The sequence below is a fragment of the Camelina sativa genome, chromosome 4 (assembly GCF_030686135.1).
Source record: "Camelina sativa cultivar CO46 ecotype springtype chromosome 4, ASM3068613v1".
Lineage (NCBI taxonomy): Eukaryota > Viridiplantae > Streptophyta > Magnoliopsida > Brassicales > Brassicaceae > Camelina > Camelina sativa.
In genome coordinates, this window is record NC_141883.1 from 7488710 (window position 1) to 7511932 (window position 23223).

General features: G+C 37.8%; 1 protein-coding gene and 1 non-coding gene across 2 annotated transcripts; both read left to right on the forward strand.

Moving 5' to 3' along the window:
• The first annotated feature begins 5190 nt into the window (after positions 1–5190).
• On the forward strand, positions 5191–5297 carry LOC147945557 (small nucleolar RNA R71). Its single transcript, XR_015597844.1, has one exon. It is a non-coding gene; the product is annotated as a small nucleolar RNA R71 (small nucleolar RNA).
• Positions 5298–9790: 4493 nt separating this feature from the next.
• On the forward strand, positions 9791–12384 carry LOC104780067 (UPF0496 protein At3g28270). Its single transcript, XM_010504523.2, has 2 exons — positions 9791–10381; positions 10997–12384. Exon 2 carries the CDS (start codon positions 11008–11010, stop codon positions 12166–12168), a length of 1161 nt encoding a protein of 386 aa, XP_010502825.1. The 5' UTR covers positions 9791–10381; positions 10997–11007; the 3' UTR covers positions 12169–12384.
• The last annotated feature ends 10839 nt before the right edge of the window (positions 12385–23223 follow it).

Sequence of the window (23223 nt, forward strand, 5' to 3'; positions counted from 1 at the left end):
CACCGAGCCCAATGGCGAGTGCTGTTCGCTGATCTTCTCGACGTAGGGACCTGTCTACATCCGAAAGAACCGTTACCGACCCCATGGAGGTCGATTCTGATGCTGGAGGAGAAGAGCAATGGGAGATCCAAACCTCTCGATCAAGGAGTAGAGCTCCGATTGCAAGAGGGAAGAGACCAGCTTCAGAGAAAGCTGAGAGGGTAACTGAGAGAGCAGTTGAGGAAGAGGATCAACGAGCAGAGGAGGAAAACCAAGAGAGAGAGGAGGAGCAGAGAGAAAGAACACGCCAAGCCTCGCGGAGGCTGAAGCAAAAGGAGGTGGAGACTCCGGCAAGACTCTTCAAGGTCTTCCGGAAGATGAGCTTTTTCGGTACCCGATACCCTCACCGTGAGACCATGAAGCAGTTGGGCATCGCTAGAGATGTTGAGTTCTTGTTCGACATGTGCCACCTGGGCCAAATGATGCGATCCCACCTTGAAGCCTATGAGACGGAGACGGTCCACTTTCTCTCGATCTTGAAGCTGCACTACTTTGAGGACTACCCGTTAGGGGGATCGGGTTCATCACCTTCTCCGTGAGGAACAAGGAGTACCGGCTCAGTTTCAAAGAGATGGAGACGCTGTATGGCTTAAAAGCTGGCAGTGGAGAAGGAATGGAGGTTAGCAAGAAAGAAATGAGGTCCCTATGGATGACAATAGGAGACAAGCTCCCCTACAAGTCCACAAGCTCCAAATCCGCTCAAATAAGGAGCCCCGTTTTGAGGTATTTTCACAAGTCCCTCGCATGCACTCTTTTTGCTAGAAAAGAGACTGGGAATGTGAACGATCACGAGCTTCAATTGCTAGATATTACATAATCTTAACTTAGCATTTTTAGGTCATTAACTGTAGAAATTCACTTTTAGACCATTTAGGGTGTTGCATTTTTGCATTTGCATGTTTTGGATGAAAACAGGTGCTAAAGAGCCTAAAATGGGGTAAAACAAGGACAAACTCGAACATGTACCCGAAGAAGCCATCGAGCTGGAAGAACAAGTCTGAACCCCAACACAATCGAGAAGGATCCAAGAGCATAAAGAACAACCCGAAGATCCACCCGAGGAGTAACCCGACTTCATCCTCGTGTACCCCATCGAGTAGACCATCGGGCAGGTCTGGGAAGCTAGGTCAAAAGGGTTTCCATATATAAACCCCCTCCTCTCCTAGCTCGCAAAGGAGCACGCCGTAGACCCTCAAACCAGAGAGCGAGAGTTTCTGTGAGAGAACTAAACGACTCAAACACTTTTCCTTTTGTTTTTACATTTTCTTTCATAGTTTTTATCATTTTTCTTAGATTTCTATCTTGTACTCTTTCTACTTTACACTACCGTTTAATATAATGCAATTTTCATTCTTATTCGTTGTTATGTTTCTTGTTATTATGTCCGAGTAGTGTAGTAAAGTTTCTATGGATGGGATAGATGATTTTGCGTTCTTGATCGGTTAGGATGCCTTAGTTTGATTGTAAATGTTTGATAGATTTCCTTCTAGGTTGGTGTTCTTAATGCTGTTTTACCACCGAGAGGTGTATATGAGATGCTTGAATCAGCCAATGCTAGAGGTTCACTCGCTCTCCGTAAGAGATTAGATGAGTTATGGTTTACTGACAATAATGAATCGATCTTAATGCCTACTTGGTCATGTTTCTCCAACGAGAGTTGGGTAGGGAAGTGATCAAGGTTGATTTTTGCTAGTGCGAGAGTGTGGTAACAAAGTTTTAGAGATTCATTGTTTAGGAAATAATTGCTTGAGGCATGTAAGGCATCTGTACTGATCAAGAATACTTAGGATTCAATTACCCCATCCTTAGAAGCTTTCGTATTTTAATTGTTTGCATTTTCTTTCATTACTCGACCACTTACCCGATCAGGTACACGATAAACTGTATTGAGTAATACCTCGAGCTGTTCATATCCTAATTGCTTACTCGATCACCCCACACGATCATGCACTCGATTGCTTGCATCGAGTGCTTAGGTCGTGTGGTTTCTTTGTTTATATACTTGTCTTTCATTTATTCTAGGACTCTTAGATCAAAACCTTGTCTGCTTGGCTTGACTTGTAACGTTCTGATCATATCCTTCCTGCTAGCAATAGACAACCATTTGGATTGATAACCCTTTGTACTACAACTGCATAGGGAATTGATAACCTGGGTGAAAACTTGTCTATCAATAACCCTTTGTACTACTACTGCATAGGGAATTGATACCCTGGGTGAAAATCCGCTTATCAGCTTCTCTCTCAGCCACCTTCTCAGCCTTCTCAGAAGCTGGTCTTTTCCCTCTTTCAACCGCGGCTCTGCTCCTTAACCGCGACGTTTGGATCTCCTCTGGCTCTCCTCCACCAGCGTTAGAGTCGACCTCCATGGGGTCGGTAACAGTTTTCTCAGACGTAGATAGGTCCCTACGTCGAGGAGATCGGCGAACAGCACTCGCCATCGGACTTGGTGAGCGAACTCGTTAGTCTACACGATCGGTTGCTTGAGCACCGGATCGGGTAACGGATCGGGTTGAGCATCGGGTTGGAGAAGCAAAACGTCCAGCCAGCGGTTGGGAATGCGGAATGTCTCCTCTTCCTTGGGATTCTCGAGGTTCGACGGTATCACCTCTGGTTGTAGCAGCGGTGGAGGTTGATCTTCTTCCCTTCCTTTGGTAGGTTTTCATGTTTGTTTCCATTATCGAATCCTTGAGAAGAAAGAAAAGCTAAACTTTGAGATTAATAGGGTTAGTTCCCAGAAAAATCAAAGAACACTCGAGTTTGAGAGAGAATAGAAAGTAGGAAAACAAAAAGCTTTACGGTTGAGAGACTTATCGATTTGTGCTGCTGAGGGAGAAGGGTTCAAATCCTTTAAATAGAGTAGGGTTAGCAGCTTGGGCTTCATCGAGAGTGGGCTTGATCTGTGGAATTCGGACTCCACTCTTCACCCGAGTAGACACACTATCAGGCGCATCGAGTTCGGTGTCGGGTTGACCCTCGGATTCCTCAATTTTTCCTTTTTCACTTTTCCTCTTTTTTTTTTTTTTTTTTTTTAAATAAATAAATATGCAAAAATAGAAAATCAGGTAGAATAAATAGATAAAACTTAAAACAAAATAAAGGATACCTTTGGGACTTCCTCCCAAATGAGCTTGTTTTAAGTCACTAAGCTTGACTCTTCATGCTCTTTAAGCATGGGATTTAGGAGGGAAAGATTCTGGAATCTTCTCCACTGTAGCACGCTTATTCAATGGATTCTCCAAGTCTTGTCCAGGTTCCACAGCAAATGTGGTGTTGACTTCTTCAAGACACTTGACTTTTCTCTGCTTTGTCTTAGTGGAAAAAGCTTGACCATCAATAGTTGGCCTCTTAATTCCCTTCTTGACATCAAACTCCATCTTGAAGTGCTTCCCATGCTGAAGCATGCTCAATTCTGATCTTGCGTTGCTTCACCTCAATCACTGCACCTACTGTTGCCAAGAATGGTCTCCCTAGGATCAGTGGATCGTCTGGTTCCTTATCCATATCAAGGATCATGAAATCAGTGGGGACTTCCACCTTTCCAATCCTGAGAGGCAAATTTTCCAGGATTCCAATCGGATGTCTGATTGTTCTATTAGCTAGAACCAAATACAGACTACTCGGTTTAAAACTGCTAAAACCCAACTTGTTGGCAACTGACAATGGCATGATGCTGACTAAAGCTCCTAGGTTGCACAAGCAATTTTTGAAAATCCAAAGTCCTATCGAGCATGGCAAAGTAAAAGAGCCAGGATCTTCCACTTTCTCCTCGATTTGCAGCTCAGGATCTAAGCACACTCCACTCCTGAGAATCTCATACCCAATCTCTTTGACAGCTTCCTTAACCTCAATCTTCAGCTGAGCTGCCTCCTTGGCGATTTCCTCTAGAAGTTCGTGTGGTGGCAAAAGTTAAGGAGGTGGAGCTTTACGCTTCGCCATACGCTCTACAAGCGCCTCCAGTTGGATGTCAAGAGCAGCATTGTACCTTTCCTCTAGTTCCCCTTCTGCTGCTACAGGTAGTTGAGGTTGATCTGTCATCTGAACATCTACTCGATGTATCATCCGATCACCATCATCGGGTAGGTCATCGGGTTCTGCCTCGGGTGATTCTTCAATTTGTGATTCTCGAACTAGTGCTCGATCATCAACTCGATCAGTCTCCTCGGGTGAAGGCTCGGGTTCATACTCAGACATGTAGTGCTTGGCGTCATTTATCCCATAGTTATCCATATCCTCCCCATCTTAAGCATCACTGTCCTCAGTGAGGTAATCCTCATTGTCATCATCAAGGAAAATGGCTTGGGCAGTGGCGTAATCCATTGGATTCTGAACAGCTTTACCTGGAAGCTGGTTGATCTTTGGAGTTGGTTGGTTGTTCTGGTGGCTCTCTAGGTACCTCAGCTTAGTAGTGAGCGAATCGTACTTGGAGGTCAAGTCATTGTATCCAGAATCAATCTTGTTGCTCATCTCCGCAAATCGTTTTGCGGTGTCCATAGCAGCGGATGCCTGATTTTGAATCATCTGCTGAATTAGGCCGCGTAAGTCAGCATCTTGGGATTGGTGCTGCGGGCCTTGCTGGTGTTGGAATCCAGGTGGTGCAATGGGTTGGTGGTAATTTCCAGAATACTGCTGCTTTTGGGCATAGCCTTGATTGTATTGAACAAAAGGCTTCTGCTAGACTTGGTTCCCTTGAACTGCTGATGGGTAGGTTTGGTCTTGATAATTGGCAACATTCGGGTTACGGTAAGACAGATTCTGATTCGGCTTGTAGTTGTTGTACCCTTTATTGTAACCTCCTTGGTTGTTGATGTAGTTCACATCCTCTATTTGAAAATTCTCCCCATCTTGTTGTAAAAACTGCTCTTCCTCTGATAATGCATGAACATGCTGCTGCTGGCTGAGTAGTTTATCGAGCTTGTCATTGAGGGCTCTCATATCCCTCTTGTACTTGGCATCTTCCTCTCCTGTAGATCGCACAGTACGATCGTATTCCTCATTCTGATGTCCATCAGATTGAGCCAAGTTCTCCACTAGGTCCCAACCTTCATCAACATCCTTGTTGAGGAAGTTACAATTGCTTGCGGTGTCCAGCAACATCCATATCTTGCGGACCACTCCTCTGTAAAGTGTACTTAGCAATGAAGCATTGATGAAGCCATGATGAGGACATCTAGTAGTGTACCTCTTGAAACGTTCCTAAGCTTCACTGAACGTCTCATTGTTCTTCTAAACAAAGCTGGAAATGTCATTTTTCAGCCTTGTGGTTCTGGAGTTGGAGAAGAATTTGGCTAAAAACGCCTTCTTGCACGCTTCCCAGGTGGTGATGGACTCCTTGGGGAGTGAGTTCTCCCAGAGGTGCACTTTGTCTCCCAAGGAAAATGAGGCTACAGAGCCTATCAAATTCATCCAGATGATCCAATGGGTCCTCCATTGGCAATCCATGAAACTTGTTGCTTTGTATCATCTGGATGAGACTACTCTTGATCTCAAAATTGTTATTCTGGACAGCAGGTGGCACACTGCCATTCCTTTGAGTATGAGTAGATGGAGCATCCTCTGCTCCTATGTTGGTCCTTCCTTGAGGAGCTGGTGGACCGTTTTGATTGTTCATTGTGTCCTCAATTGTTGTTGGTTGCGGTTGTCGAACTTGTTGTGGATAAGGTAACCTTGGTCTTTCAATGTTGTCGATGAATGGACTCAGGTTATGGTTACCCTTGGATCGTGTCTGCATGCACAAATATGTGACCGAGTGTGTACACGAAGGTCAACCCGATCCAGGTGATCAAGTGACGGGTCGGGTGGGTGCTCGGTTGCGTACCTGAGATTCAAAACAAACGAACACGAAAGCAAACAAGTCAGATTTTGAACCAATGTAGATAAGAGAACCTGATCTAGCAAGTTCTGAAATCCTAAACGTAGCAAAATTAAATTCAACCAAATGGCAACGACGCCAAATTGATAAGCAGATTTTCACCCAGGGTATCAATTCCCTATGCAGTTGTAGTACAAAGGGTTATCAATCCAAATGATTGTTTATGCTAGCAGGTAGGATGCAATCAGAACAATGCAAGTAAAGCCAAACAATAATGGGGTTCGTCTAACAATCCTAAAATAATGAAAGAAAAGAATATAAACAAGGAACCACACGACCTAAGCACTCGATGCAAGCATTCGAGTACACGATCGGGTGGGTTGATCGAGTAAACAGAGAAGGTATGAACAACTCGAGGTGTTACTCGAAGCAGGTGATCGTGTACCTGATCGGGTAATGGATCGAGTGATGAATAAAAATGCAAACAATTAAAATACGAAAGCTTCTAAGGATGGGGTAATCAAATCCTAAGTGTTCATGACCAATAAAGATATCTTACATGCCTCAAGCAAATATTCCCTAGACAATGAATCTCTAAAACCTTGTTAAAACACTCTCGTGATAGAAACAATCAACCTTGATCACTCCCCTAACAAACTCTCGTTGGAGAAACATGACCAAGCAGGCAATAAGAACCGATTCATTATTGTAAATAAACCCCTTACTCATCTAATCTCTTAGGCTAAGTGAGTAAATCTCTAGCATTGGTTGATTCAAGCATTTCATCTACACCTCTCGGTGGTAAAACACCTTAGATATAATCTCACCCTCTCAGTTTGTTGACATCATTAAGAATACCAACCTAGAAGGGAAGCTATAAAACATATACAATCAAACTAAGACATCCTAACTGATCAAGAACACAAAATCATCTATCCCATCCCTTGAAACTTTACTACACTACTCGGAAATCATTGCAAGAAACATAAAAGCATATATGAACGAAAATTGCATTGTATTAAAAGATAGAGTAGAGAATAAAGAGTACAAAGTAGACATCTAAAGAAATGACAAAAAAAAAAAAAAAAAATCCTAACAAAAAGTAAAAAGTGTTTTGAGTCGCTCAGTTCTCTCACACAAGCTCTTGCTCTCTGGTTTGAGGGTCTGCGGTGTGCTCGTTTGCGAGGAAGAGGAGGAGGGATTTATATATGGAAACCCCTTTGACCTAGCTTCCCAGTCCTGCCCGAGGGTCTACTCGATGGGGTGCACGAAGATGAGGTCGGGTTATTCCTCGAGTAGATCTTCGGGTTGTTCTTCCTACTCTTGGATCCTCCTCGATCGTGTTGGGGTTCGGACTGTTCTTCCAGCTCGATGGCTCCTTCAGGTACATGCTCGGATTTTTCCTTTGTCTCCCCATTTTAGGCTCTAAAGCACCTGTTTTCATCCAAAGTATGCAAATGCAAGAATGCAACACCCTAATTGGCCTAAAAGTGAATTCCTACAGTTAATGACCTAAAAATGCTAAGTTAAGGGTATAAACAATGCAAAATATGGACAAAAAATAATGCTAAAAACATGTAAATTAGAGAGTTATGAGTGTCAGTCGACACCGTTAGGGTTTTTGGAAGTGTCGAGCAGGTGTCGGTCGACACCAGATGACCAGTGTCGGTAGACACCCTTCTGACAGTAACCGGTTTATGTCGTGTTGCTTTGTTCATGTCCCTGGTTTGTTTTATTATTGTTGTTTGTGGCATGAGAGATCTTATTGCTTGTGTGTATAGCCCATTAGATGGACGGATTGCCTCACTAAGTATTTCTGGTAATACTTACGCCTCTCTTTTGTGTTGTGGTGGAGGTAAAGGCAAAGTGTGATCGTAGAATCAGGGCGATGAAGAGGAGGATGTTCTAGAGGCTCGATTGTTTGCTCTGTGTCTTTGTTAGGCTATAGTGGAACTTAGTGGTCTAGAATGGATATTAGAAATGTTGGTTCCATTATCGGTTATGTTCTGGATTATAGTTGGAATTCATGTTATCTTATTTCTTTGACGGTTATTGATTTATTATTGTTATCTGCTGTTGTTAATGATTGGGAGTAGGTTGTTAGTGAGTATGGGATCACTAGATATTAGGTTATAAAAAATAAAAAGGGTCGGGTTGTTTCAGTATCATAAGCTCATCTGCTTCCACTGTACTTTTATTATCACTCTCCTGCACTTCATGTAGCTTAAGAAGACGGTCAGGAAAATTTGAATCAAAATGTCCTGTCTTGTCGCATCGATAGCAAATCACCCTTGAGGTATCTCGTCCACCATTGAAACGTTCACTTTTGAATCGTCCTCCTCGACCCCTACCTCTGTTACTGAATTGTCCTCCACGTCCTCGACCTCTAAAATTTCTTGAAGAGTTGTATTATGTTTGAGATTCCATGTTTGCATACATCAACTTACTTTGATCATCCTGGACTTCTTCTTCTTCAGCGATGCTCTTTTCATAGTTCATCAAATGGTCAATAATGTCTTCAAAACTCGTTTTCTTGAGATCGAGTACTTGTTCTAGTGAAGCAACGATATTAATGTACTTTTCCGGGGGAGACTCTTAAGAAACTTCTTGACGATCTTGGATTCTTTAATATCTTCTCCTAATGCAGCCGATTTTGAAGAAATTTCAGATTGCTTGCCAGAGAAGTAATCGATTGACTCCGTGTCCTTCATCTTCCACCGATCAAATTCGGCCATCAATGTCTGCAACCTTGATTCTTTAACTCTTTCTGCTCCTACATGTCTTGTCTTTATGGCCTCTTATACCTTTTTTGCCGTATCCAACTCTCCAACTTGTAAGATAAGTGTCTCAGGAATTGATTGGAATAACAAGACCATAGCCATGTCGTTCTTTCCATTATCATATGAAGGTTCTTTGATGATATCCCAGACCTTATGCACCCTGAAGAGAATTCTCATCTACATAGAATAGACTGTGTAATTGGATGTGATTAGCATGGGGCACTTGATCGAAGAAGAAGAAAAGCCTCCCTCCTTTATTTTTGCTAGTGTCGTGCTTGATGACTCCGTGATCTCTCCCATAATATCGTTTGTAAAGCTTTGATACCAAATATATAAATTGTATCAAGAACACCCTTCAAGTTTGAAGAACACAAAAGCTAAAATAATTACTCTTTTATATAAATCTTTCGGAAAATCTCTTGAAACCTAAAGCTATCTTATTCTCTCAAAACTCTCGAAACCAAGAGCTGTCTTGTTCTCACACATTGACACTTTTTATTTATATTAAAACACCTATCCCAATCCTATTAGAAAACCTCTATGTTTCGATAACTTTTAAACATATTTGATCTTTATCTTTTAAACCATGAATCGATTTGGATTAGATGTCAAATTATCTTGAAGCGTAATCCAACATACTAAACATTTTTAAACGGTTTTTGATTTTTTTAGAAAATTAACCCATTTTAAATATGAATCTTATAGCTAATTATTCTAAAGACTTGAGGATCTGTATATGAATTCCCTAATTTTTTTAGCTTTAAAATATTTTTCTCTTTTTAAAGAAAAAGTCTATAGTACTTAAAGAGTTTAGTTGTGGCTTATATAAAGAAACATGTGTTTAATATATCTAGCAGTTAGTTACCACGATGTGCTAACGGGACCAACGTAATCATCACAATCCCGTTGCTCCAATTAGAATCTCCCGCGTATCAAGTTCATATATCCGAAACCCAAAAGATAAGCAAAATGTGGAATAGCATGGCCTTGATTGTGTGTGTAGTCGGCAACTCCACTCCTCTCCCAAACTCAATAATTAAAAACTATAGCACTATGCAAATCTCAAACTAAGACAAGCCAAAATTAAAACCAAGATTATAAAGCATTTTACTTTGAGTTTCTAAGGCTATATATGCTATGTTATCCATAACAATTATGTTAACATGGAGACTAAATAACATAGGTAAAACAATAAAGATTATAAAGTATTTTTTAATTTCAAAAAACAAAACAAAACAAATCTCTTTTTCTTCCCTACAAAGTATTTTTATTACAAAGTTTCCAAAACACACATTTTCCTCATCTCATTTCTCTCCTTTCCCATTTAATCACGTAAGAGATTGTGGCTTATATAGAGAAACATGTGTTCAATATCTCCAACAGTTGGTTGCTCACAAGTTTACAAAAAAAAAAAAAAAAAAAAAAAAAAAAAAAACTAGAAACCACATCTTTTTATCATTCTTTCATTATATCCATAAAATTTAAAACAAAATTTGTTTTCCACTTTTCTTTCAGTCTATCCTAAATTGTTATCCACATCGTATCTATCATTCTTTCATCACTACTGATTTATAGATGTTTATTGAGGTTAGAGTTGTAACTAACAGAACACGTGTTCGTAACCAAAATCAGTGTAACTAACCAAACACGTGTTCCTCCTGCATGTTTTTTCCTATAAATACAGTCTATCACTCAACCTAACAAATCAATTAAACTTCAAACCTTGAGGAGCAAGAGTCTCATTCAACTAGGTAACTTTCTCTATCTTTCACTACAGCTTTTAAAGTATTCTTAGATTTTCTCATATATACCTAGTTGTATATTGTACTCATATTTCTGCTAATAAAATCAATTATTAACTAAAAAAAAAGTTATACAAAGAATCTTATAAAAATTTGTTTTATTATTTTTATTTTTCTTGGTGTTCTTTATATTTTCTATTTGTTATCGTAATTTTTTTTTCTATGTACTTAATATAAAAACTAGGTGAGTAATCAGAAAATAATTCTAAATTTTTTATTGTTTTGGAAATCAAGAATAAAATTATTATCGAGAATGACGTACATATATATTAAAATTAGCATATAAAGTTTCTTCAAAAATATGTTTCATCATCAAGGATATTATATTTTCTTAAAAACTAATATTAAAAAATCAGAAATATAATTTCAAAATCAGTGCTTACTAATGAAAATGCATTAAAATGAAAATAAAAAAATATAAAACAAAAAACATTTATATAACTTTTTTTTCCTTTTTTTTTTTGTAAACTGAGAGTTGTTGTTGAGGAACTATAATTTTCAGGTGTATGCAAAAGATTTTCCTATATCTGTCATACGTTTTCTTGATATTTTTTTTACTTTCAGTAATATCATCAATGGCTTTATCCGAAGAAACGATGTCGAAATGCTCAGTACACCTGAGTGCTTACAAATCCGCTTGTGAAGACCACCCAGAGCTCAAATCCTTTAATCTTGCGCTTCAGGAGCGAGCCAACAAAGTGATAGACTCACTCACCACTGGAGCTGAGACTGGGACCGGGTATTTGTCCCAACACGAAATACACATGGAGGTCTCCAAGCACCTCTTTGAAGTTAGCCAAGATGTGGCAAACTTCATTATTGAAAGCGAAAACAATGTGTGGGAGAGCAAAGCTCTAAACTCTTTGGTCACTGCCTATTTTGAAAATACCTTGAAGACTTTAGAGATTTTCGATAATGTAATGGATTGCGTGGAGAAAGCAGAAATTGGCCGACTTTACATTCAAGAGGCCGTGGCACAGTTCGAAAAAGAGTCGGCAGAAAATGATGTTGGGGGAAAGAAGAAGAGGTATGAAAAAACCTTGGAGAAGCTGAAGAAGTTTAAAGCCATGGGAGATCCTTTTGATGGCCGCGAGCTCACGAATCAGTTCAAGTTGATCCAAAAGCAGCAGGAGTCCCTTCTACAAGAAGTGAGTGAGGCTAAAACAAAGCTTGATGAGGAAGTAAAGAAGCTTGCTGAGGAATATGCTAAAGCACAAAAGCAAAGTAAACTTGCGAATGTGCTTTTCGGCGCTACGTTTTGCATTGTTGCTGTCGGATCAATAGCTCTAATTGCATCAGGGGTGGGTGCGCCTTTAGGCATTGTAGGGGTTGTATCATTACCAGTGATTGCGGTTGGATGGGTAGGCGTACACACTTTCTTGGAGTCACGGATGGATGCTCTGAAGAGACAGCAGGAAGCTCTCGCGAGACTGAACGAAAATTTATCATCGGTGGAGCATGGTATAGTAACCAACGAAAGAGCAATAGAGAACATATCTGAACAAGTCCACCATCTAGAAAAAAAGATCACGTCTCTTTTAAAACTAGTGGATGAGGCTATTGAGGATGAAGGAGATGAGGTGGACACTAAACTTGCCCTCCACTTAATCAGAGACAAAGTAACCAAACTAACAGAGACACTCAAGGAGATTGGTGAAACAGTGGATAAACTTAACAAACTGATCCGTGAGGCGAGACTTCACGTTCTGGAAAAGATCAGCGGTTCTGTAAAATAACATCGTGGTTGACGTTATGGATGTTTGTTGTTCAAGAGTCTTAAAACCCATATTTTCTGTCTTATAATAATAAATGGGTTATTAGGGTTTACAGCCCAGTGTACCGTTTTATTTTACTTTGTAACGTCGTTTGACCATCCGAGAGGATTGGTTGATATATATGTACCTCTATCCCGTATGTATTATAAATAATTCGTGAAATAAATTTTGAATAAACTTGCTGTATTTTATTTCACAATCTTCTATTCACAAATTAAATGACCCAAAAACTTTCCAGATAAAACCACTTTTGCCTTCCGACAAAACTGAGGTATTTGGTCTAAAGTAGAAGTTGAATAAACACCAAGTTATCAAGCATCTTTGAGAAACTATTACTAGTTGGAAACACATTTATGCACGTACATCTCATTATCATAAAATGTGAGCTAAGAAGCTTAAACATCTAAAATATGTTATCACAAGAATTCAAGTTCCATGATGGATATAGCTTCTTCCTCCGTTCAAGGAAAAATAAATCGATGTTTTACGGATTGTAAAAGTGTGATTTGCTGATAAGAAAATTAAAAGCCAACCACAGAAGAGAATATATGTTGAAGAAGTTGATAAAAGTTACGTGCTTAAGTAATTATATTTATATCATACAAAGTTAACGATGCAATTGCGATAAATAATTATAAATTTGTTTCTAAAACTAGCAAATTGCTACATGCTCATCATAAATAAATGTAGTTATATGTACTACTGTAGTTAAATTCATGTAGTTAAATTGCTACATGTTTAATTTTTAATCAGTATGTTTTATATAATTGTAGAATATAAATCTATGTATATATGTTTATTTCAGGTCATCTGTTCTTATATTTTTAGTGATATGTGCATTGTTTATGTATGCTTGTTTTTAAGTTCTATATTTGTTACTATTACTTTTAGTTAAAATAATATATTATCAGTTAATTAATTATTATGATAATTATTGAATAATATATTTTTTAATAATTATTAACCGAACATTCATGAAATTCGAATTTTTGTATCATTTATTTTATTCGGTATAATAAAAATAAATCATTTCCTGGAGATGAGTTAAAACCAAATTAGAATAAACGATATAAAACCAAACTTTATGCATAGACTTATAAAAAAATAAAAATCAAATTCATTCATTGGTTTCTTCGGTTGATCATCAATTAGTTTTTGACTCTCATTACGAAATTTGGCATTTGGTTCCATAATTTTCATCATCTAAACTTGTTTAAACACATAAAGACAAACCATTAATATGATAAATGAAATAATATTTTGTATTTAGCAATCATAGCACATCATAATATATATGATATTTTCCTTTATTTGGGCTATAATCTCTCGGAATGTAAAAGTTTGATATGATGCATGAAAATCAAACTTTTTAACTTAAATCCCAAACAAATAAGTATTTCCAACAATTGAATGCACACATATGGGAATGTCTTTAATTCTTTTTCGCCTAAATTATTTTTTATCTATATGAACAACATAATAACAGTTAATTGAATTTCAAGTTTAAATATATTAATATCTGGTAATAAATTATATTTTTACCTGCTGTAATAGGACCGAAAAAGACTACATCTTGTAGGCTTTTAAAGAGTTTTTCCAATTTCATTTTAAATATACAACATTCAATATCAGTTCTGTCATTTGCATTCTCATTTTCCGCCTTTTTATATGTCCGTTCACTTCTCCCATTTTGGATTTGATGTTTTAATAATGAAAAGGTCTGGATTACCATACCATCTACATATTGCTATTTTGTCTCAATAATTATCTACCATGTGTCGCGGTCTGTCTATGAGCGAAGATGGTAAAATTATTTCTTGGCCTAGTTTTTTTGAATCTGCATCCCCTTGTTCAACTTCATCACATACATTATTGTAAAGATCTGCTCTAAATTTTTTTTTTCTGGTTATACAGATAACAGTTCATATGTTATTTGCATCAACCACGTATTGATGGAAAATACAGCCTAACCGAATTATTGTTCCTGGAGTTATCAATCTTAAATGTATTTGGTATTCATAATACTCTCGCATTGTAACATATGACCTCTTCGTAGTATATCTTTCTCTATATGGAAATGTTCTTTTTCTTTTAGGATTAGGCCAAGAATCTTATAGAATAAAGTAGGCTTACACCTTCTAAGAAGCTCTATCTATCTGTCACGTGGCACCTCTGAATCCTTTGTTTTATCTTTTAAACATTTTATCTCATGTTTAAGCCAATTAGTAATGGGCTGTAAATGGTTAATGGGCCACAGAATTTTGTCGACTTCTCAAAGAAAAACCGACGGAATCTCTGAGTTCCGACTTCTCCTCCTCCTCGCCGTTCTCTCTTCCCCCACCCTTCCCCCTTATCTGTTCAATTTCGCGAGAATTCGAATCAGCAAAATATATTATTGGTTTAATATTTACCATAATATGGTTTATTTTTTTTCACTTGAGATGATAAAGAAAAAAACAAAGAAAATCTAGAAAAATGTGTTTCTAAGGAAAATTATTATTATCTTAATATCTTTAAATTATATTAGCGTTATCATTTTGATATTTATTTTTAACTTTAAATAGTGAAGAAATAACCAAAACTTTTGTATCTTAAAGTTTTTTTTTTTAACTTATGCAAGTATGATTAAGCCTGAGCGTTCGGATATTGGATCGGGTTCAGTTCGGATTTTTCGAATTTTGGATCTTTTGGATATTGACTCTAACATCCATTCGGGTATTTAGAAACTTCGGATCGGTTTCGGTTCGGATAATTCGGATTTCGGATCGGTTCGGATATGATTATCAATAACCAAAATTAAACCAAAAGTTATTGGACAATGTTTTATTCGAATACTTTTTAATCTTATTGTACCCAAATAACCATACTAATGGAGTATTTAAACAAAAAAAAAAGATAGAAATTAAGTAAATGACAAGGTTCACATAAAACCATACAAATACATAAAAGATATGAGACATATCTATCGGAATATTAATGAAACTATTTCTTATATGTTCGGATATATTTGGATATCTATTAAATATCCTTAATATCAGTTCGGTTTTAATCCGCTTATTTCGGTTCGGATACGGTTTGGATTTTCGGATTCGGATTTTGTGCCCAAGCCTATGTATGATTATATAAATAAATTCAGTTTACAAAAAGTAACAATATATTTACTTTTTAGAAGACACCTGTTAAAAGAAGAGATGCTACATCTATACTAGTATTTTTGCAACAGTTTTATGAAATAAATCCTGGAGTTGGATTTATTTACAGGTATGCCATCATTTATTGTTAAAGCCATTAATTTTTTACCTTAAATATTCACTAATTTATTTAACTCATGATTCTATTTAAAATTATAGAAAAACAATTAAAGGCAATATTTGTTTAAAATTTAAATTTGATTCTTCTTTCATCTTAGTTTGCTTTTATTTTTAATTTTTTTGAATCATTATATAATACATGAAATCATTAAAAATCTAAATTTTTCGGCATAGATTGTGACTCAAATTTAAAAAAACGGACATATATTACTCTATAAATATAAATTGTGTGTTCAACAACCACTTTGGCTAAAATGTTTAGATAATAATTCAGAATCTTATTATTATAAAATCAAAATAAATCTAAATCCGAATGAGCTGGAAGTTTCAATTAATAAGAATCCAAATTTAAAATTTATATATGATTAGTTTGGTTTGTAAAGTTTATTTTGTTTTAATTCTACCCTATATAGTAGAATTTTAAATTGATATATCTAAACTTAATAGAATTCTAAAATTATGAATATTTAAACATACTTTAAGCTTAAAATAACACATACGGGTTATATTGCATGACAGTTTGTATGATGGGACGGGTTTGAATTGATATTACTATAATGGTGTATTCACCAAGCCACTTCGGCTAAAATATTTAGTAATAATTTAGAGTCTTATTATTATAAAATCAAAGTAAATCTATGTCCGAATGAGCCAGAAACTTCACTCAATAAGAATCCAAATTTAAAATTTATATATGATTAGTTTGGTTTGTAAAGTTGATTTTGTTTTAATTCTACCATATATAGTAGAATTTTAAATTGATATATCTAAACTTAATAGAATTTCTAAAATTATGAATAGTTAAATATATTAAAAGTTTAAAATAATACAGACGGGTTATATTGCATGATGGTTTGTATGATGGGACGGGTTTGAATCGATATAATTATAAATTAAAGTATCGTTAATCTAATACTTAAACACCAGTTGAATCCTTATTTTACTATTTTTAACAATACCAATACAAGATATGTCGAATAAACTGATTTAACTAGGATTAGTTTATATGCAATCTTAAAAATTATTAAATAAACTCCAATAAAATAAGTAAATTTCAAAAAAATATATCTAAATTTGAAAATAAATAAATATAAATTAAACACATTTAGTTTGGAAATACAACTAAGAAACAGGTTATATAATTTTTAAAAAATATAAATCATGATAATCAAACAATTTCTTATCACAAATAAGAATTATTTCAAATTTCTAAAATTAGATAAATGAAAATTTAAATCAAAATACAATATAGAAAATATTCAAATTTTAAAAATTAGATAAATGAAAATTTAAATCAAAATACAATATATAAAAATTTGTTCCGCGGTGTACCGCGGGTTATGATCTAGTGGAAGTTTATAAGAGCAGATTTTTGAATTAATAACCATAATAAATACATTTAATTCTAAAAGTTCAAAATCTTAATGTATGAAAGTAATTAATCTTAAAGAAATTAAGAAGTGGGCAGTTACTAATGTAACGTATGAAGTTTTTAAAAACATTAATACTCCACAAAATATATTTGTTATAAATAATAGTTTTTCTGTTTTCTAGAACTAACCTTAAAAAAAAACTTTGCTACTCTTTCCAACTTGCATAATAAATAACAGCATTTTCATTATTTCCATCATCCTAATGAGTCACACTATAACCAAATTAACATAAATTTCTTTGATAAATATAATCATGTTATCAATAGTGGACCTCTCCATCATAGGAACAAAAATATAATAGAAACATTGTTTTTTTTTGTTTAACAAATATTAAATTTTACTTACTATATATCTCAACATTTATCATTAAGATTCTTTTATTGTTTCTTTTTTGTAAAAAAATTCTTACTTAACTAAACAAAAACAAAAAAACTTTACTTTACATAACTTAATTATACATTCAAAATTTTTGTAGTCCAATTTGTTAAATGTATTATTTCCTACATTTTGGTATTGCACATATCTAATATTTTGCTACAAGTATTTTGTTAAGAAGTTATAAGATAACTTTTACTCTAACTGATATGAAATACAAAATAATCAATTTGAGAAAAAAATCTAAACAAATCTCAATATATTAAGCTCCATAGTATATTTTCTATATTATTAGACCCACGCAACGCGTGGGACTCATTCTAGTTCAATATAAAGTATGATTGTTTTGTATAAATATAATTATTATTGTGACACCCTGGTTTTAGAGACTTGTGGAGAAGTTTAAAAGAATTTATTTAGTCACCTATGTCACCAAAGTGCACTTATCTTTTCGGTCAAGGGTCCTGAGAGAACTCCACAGTTAAGCGTGCTTATGCTGGAGTAGTCTAAGGAGGGTGACCTTCTGGGAAATAACTGTTGGAACAGTGCAAGTGGGACAAAACACAGGGAAAGATCATGTGGTGATTTGTAGGGACGGTAACAAGTCTTTAAAGCCTCCTGAACGTAGCAAACCGGCCGTCAGATATGGATGGGCTCATGGGCCTAGTGAGAGGACGTGAGGTCCATTAAGAAAGGTGGGCCCATGGATTAGGATTGGAAATAGGGTCCACTAAGAGGTGGCGGTCGGGGCGTTACAATTATAGAAAGATTTTCTTTAGGAACTACATGTATCTTTATCATAAGATTATTTTTATAAATTATGTTATGATTAGTAATTTTTTATTAGGCTAGGCACAATATTCTCCAGAAAAAGTCTTATCTAGCAACTTAAACATTGGTATGATGAAAGCAAACCTGAGATCTGTTCTTAACTTGTCAGAACAAGAACAACTTAGAAAACACATAATCTGGAAGAGATCTCTAAACAAACAAAATTTGATCAGTCTAAGCAACCATAACTCTAAACCACCCTAATCACTCTCTAGAACCCTAGCTCAGTACTCAGATGAACAAATCATGATGATGAAGAACTCAAATCCAGAAAATGACGAAACCAACATGACTAGAAAGATAAGAGAGATCTACAACTAAATACAAAGAAGTAAACTCAGATTCTCAACACATAAAAAGTTATAGGGTTTACAAACTCTGAAAATCTGGAAAAAAATTAAGATAAAAGTTGATAATGATGCAGAAGAGTAATAAATACCCAAAAGGGCAAAAACTAGATTTGAGGTGGCTCTAGATATTACTTATGACTTGTTCTGACTTGTGGGCGGCTATAGAGTACAAGGAGTATATATAGTGAGGGAAGGAAGTCCTGATTTAGCTAGCAAACAAAACACTAAGGCGGTGGAAGTGCTCGACCATGTGCTTGATCGAGTACATGGTCGAGTGCCTTCTTCTTCTGATTCTTCACCTAGTCGAGTCCATCTTCCCACATGGTCGAGTGCATGGTCGAGTGCGATGGTCGAGTGGCGTCTGAACCTTGGTTTTCTTCTATTCCAACATTGGTTTGCTCCACTGGTTGCACTCTATTCCTCTTCATCTCACTTCTATGCTTCCTGGGGTCCAATTCACCTCTTTATGCATGAAACAATGCAAATGCAATGCATATTTTACTCTAATGCACAAACTGAGGCTAAACTACACAATAATGACAAAACTAGCTTGTAAACTATGTAAAAGAGATGAATAAACTCTACTAAGATAAGGTAAAATATATGCACATCAACTCTCCCAAACTTAGTCTTTATTTGCCCTCAAGCAAATAAACAATACATAAGTAGGAAAAGAGGTTTGATGTAACCAGCTCCATTCTCTTGGTCAATCCCATCCATAAAGACTTGCATTTGGAGGGTGGCTAAGAACTCACAGCGTTCTTCTCTATAACCCTCCATGTTCATCCCCATGAACTTGCTTAGGCTTGCATTTTTCAAAGAGAAGCTCCACATCTTCAGATATACCAAGCTTCTCCATGGTCTTCTTGTGTGGATATATGGTTCCTTGGAACTTCATGGTCATTAAGGCTTTATAGAGCTGGTTTGGTGTTAAGACACCATAATCTTCTTCTTCTCCACTTTCACTCTCCTATTGTTGCGTTTCTTTTGTTGGCCTTTTTCCACTTGCAATGTTCCTCCTATGCTCAGCATAATCAACCTCCATCTCCTCATCACTCTCATTTCTCTCCAAATCTTCCTCAACAGGCTGGTTCTTCCTCTTCTACTTGCCACTCGACCCCTTGCTCGATGGGACACTCGATCGTTTGCCTGTTCGAGTGGGCGATCAAGTGCTTTCTCCAACTTCTCTTCTTGAAACATCTGGTGCATCACGAATTCCTCTGAAGTGGGCAGCAATGTTCTTGGCAGCAGCTCGGTGAATAGTAGCTTGTTGTGGTGTTTCCTTGGCTTGGGAAGACATTTTGAAAGAAAACTTGAAAGAAATATACTCAAAGCTTTTTTAATAGGTTAGTAACCCAGAAAACAAGAAAACTAACCCTTGAGCTTTCTTAAGAGAACAAAGAGATAATTCTTAGCTAGATAATGAAACTTGATGCAAATGAGAGAGTGAGGAGGGTTGTGGTCGAATTCACCTCTTTTAAATGAGCGTTTTTGGCATTCAAATTTGAATTGGGAATCTTTGACTCAGTTTTGCTGCCACTCGACCCCACTTAGTCGAGCACTTGACCAATTTTGAATTTCAAAATTGTTTCTCCCTCCACGCGATCGAGCAAGTGGTGAATGGATCGATTGAGCTTGGGCTTCTACAGTGCTCGATCGAGTGCATCATATGGGCCTGGTCGAGTGGCCTCAAAACTCCTTCTCCATGAGTCCAACTCCTCTTTTTCCCACTTATACACCCTTACAAGGCCTGCCCAACACAAACATGAAAGAAAGAAATAAAAACTACAAGGAAATTAAACTTATTTACAAAGATACCTTATGGACTTACTGCCTAGTGAGCTTGTTTATAGTCTCTAAGCTTGAATTTTGGTGCATTTTAAGGCTTTGTTTGGAGACCAGAGAGGTGATGGGGTTCCCCCTGGTTCAATTTGATCACCATGAAGCTTTTTCTTGATTATAACAGTCTTGACACTTGAACCTTGTTTCTTCTTGAGCATGAATCTTGGCTTTGTATCTTCAAAGATTTCTTGTTGAGTTTCACTTGGAGATCCTTCACTAGATAAGTCAACTCTTGCACTGAACATTTTAGGTCTTGAATAGATTCCTCATGAGCTGAAACCTTAGCTTTCGAAGACTCTACTTCTCTTCAAACTCCAAAACCAGCTTTCTCTTCAATCACAAATGATTAGCCTCCAATGGTGGGTTGATTGGCTGGATTTTTTTATGTGAAACTTCATTGTCCACCTTTCATCAATGTTCAGGCTGATGAACCCTTTCTTCACATCAGTAATAGCTCCAGCTCTAGCTAGAAATGGCCTCCCAAGAATGATTGGGTCTTCAAGCTCTTTGTCCATCTCTATTATGACAAAATAAGTAGGAATTCTGGCGTTGCCTATTTTGACTATAAAGTTTGTCAGTTAACCAACCACATCCTTGTTTGACCCATTTGTGGGTGTGGAGGAGCTTATCACCGTTAAGAGTTCCGAACTGAAAGAGAGTGTTTGAATGCTAAAATTGTATATTACTGCCTGAGAGAAAAAATATTTGATCCCCCACAAAGACTCCCCCCCTTACATATTTATAAAGACCAATTAATTACCCAATTAATGCGTAATTAATTTTACACGATTCTCGCGTCCTAATTAATTCACTTGAATGCTGGAATCTTTGACCGAGCTCGAGCTGCGAGCTGACTAATATGACGCCTCTCCGCGCTATCTTCTTCTCTCTGGGCCTGATGGGCCGACCAGTGCTACGCCCTTGACCCGTTTAGCGTGCCCGGCCCAGGCCCTCTGCCTGTTATCCGAGATGACGAATCGTGGGTACAACAGTTTCCCCCCAAGTCTTCCGAGCTGAGCAGTTCGGGGGACTTTTGATCTCCAAGCGATCGATTTTGGGAAACTTAATATTCCCCATATCCCCATGATTTGATCGTGGTGATGATGAGATTTGCCTTCCCGAACAAGCCCTGGGGCCCACCGGGTAGCGTGTAAGCTATAAGAGAGAGGAAAAGCGGTCCGAGACCTTTCGCTTCCCTAGGTAATCATTACTCGATGGTTCCGTGTATAAAGGTAAACTCACCCAACTTCTCCCTCCTATTCTTAATTCTCAGTTTGCTTTTGTTTTGTCTTGCGCTTTTCTCTCTTTTCTTCTGTTAGTTTCTTTGCTTTCGCCGGAAAGTTCTTCGACCTCCCTCTATTTCTCACTACTTTTACCCGGAAAACATGTCTCCTCCGAAATCCTCATCGGGTAAAACCTTTGATTCCGGGCGTTTATGGTCCTCATCAGCCGTCAATTCTCTCTACGGAGAATATAGCTGAGTTTAGAGGATCCACCGAGATTCCGCCTGAGATCGAGATCAGGTTCCCGGAAGCTCATGAGTCCCTGGAGAATCCTCCTCCAGGCTATTGTTGCGCGTTCGAGATATTATTCTCTGCGTGCGGACTATCGTTCCCCCTTCCCGAACTCATCGTAAAGATGATGTTCGAACTGGGCTTCGCTCTCCCCCAGATGTGCCCGAACTTCGTTCGAATCGTCATGTGTCTTCAGACTCAGGGGGAGGAATTCGATTACAAGCTATCCCTGGCCGACATTCTTCAGGTTTACATGGTGAAAACAGGTCGTACCAAGGGCACGCTTTACGTAAAGTCCGCTGTCTGGGCTGAAGGTCTTTGATGACCTTCCCAAGAAGGACGAGAAATGGCGGAAGTCTTACTTCTTTTTCCCAGTTAACGAACTCACCTTTGGTCACCTCTCGAGTTTGCACGTCTCGAAGTGGACTTCGAAAATTGGTTAGGTACAACCTCAATATATATATATATATATATATTTTGCTTCTTACCCATTGTCGTTTCTATCTCAGATTACTTCGAGCGCGGGTTGCATTGGCCTACATTTTGCGAGATTTTCTCGAGGTTCTGCAGCCAGGGCCAGATCGCCTGGGATTCCTTTTCGTGTGAAAGGATTAGGGAGTCCACGGTGAGGCTCAGAGGACGTTCTCTCGTTTGCTCCGACCCCATAAGCACTTCGGAGATGAACTATAGAGAAGAAAGGGCTTGCCGACTTGCTGAGAAGGAGGCGAAGCTAAACATGGCGGCGGCTCTTGCCGAGGGCAAAGCTCGCCTTCCTACCAAGAAGTCCACTTCGTCCGCCCCTGAGGTAGGCGGGACTCCCGCGTCCCCTGCTGGCCCCTCTGAGCTCCTCGCAGGTGCCTCCGGACCTTCGACCGATCCGTCCGAACTCCCCGTGATTGTCATAGCTGATTCTAGTGACGAGTCACGGGAGATTGCAGCTCCCCCCCCCCCCGTCAACAAGGAAGCCTTCTGGTGAAGTCAGCTCCCAGCGAACTGACTCATCCAAAAAGAGGAAGGAACCCGAGACTTCCTCATCTTCCCGCGAGAAGAGCCGAGCCCGGACTAGTTCGTCGGGGGACGACCGAGGTAGGTCCGGCTCGAAAGATGGGGATCCCCCCTCGGAGAGGAGATCTAGGGAAGTTCCCCCTTCAAAAGAATCCGGAGGCTCCTCCGGGAGGTTACCTTCGAAGGAACTGCGTTCTTCCCCCCGAGGTAACGATAGCCCGAAGTGTTTCCATTTTGTTTTTCAGATGGTTACTGAGTAAAATAACACTGCTCAAGTATTTCAGCTCCCCCTGCATCCCCAGCTGACCTGGTGAGGAGCTATACTCTGCCTCGAGTTTGAATTTCGGCGTTTACC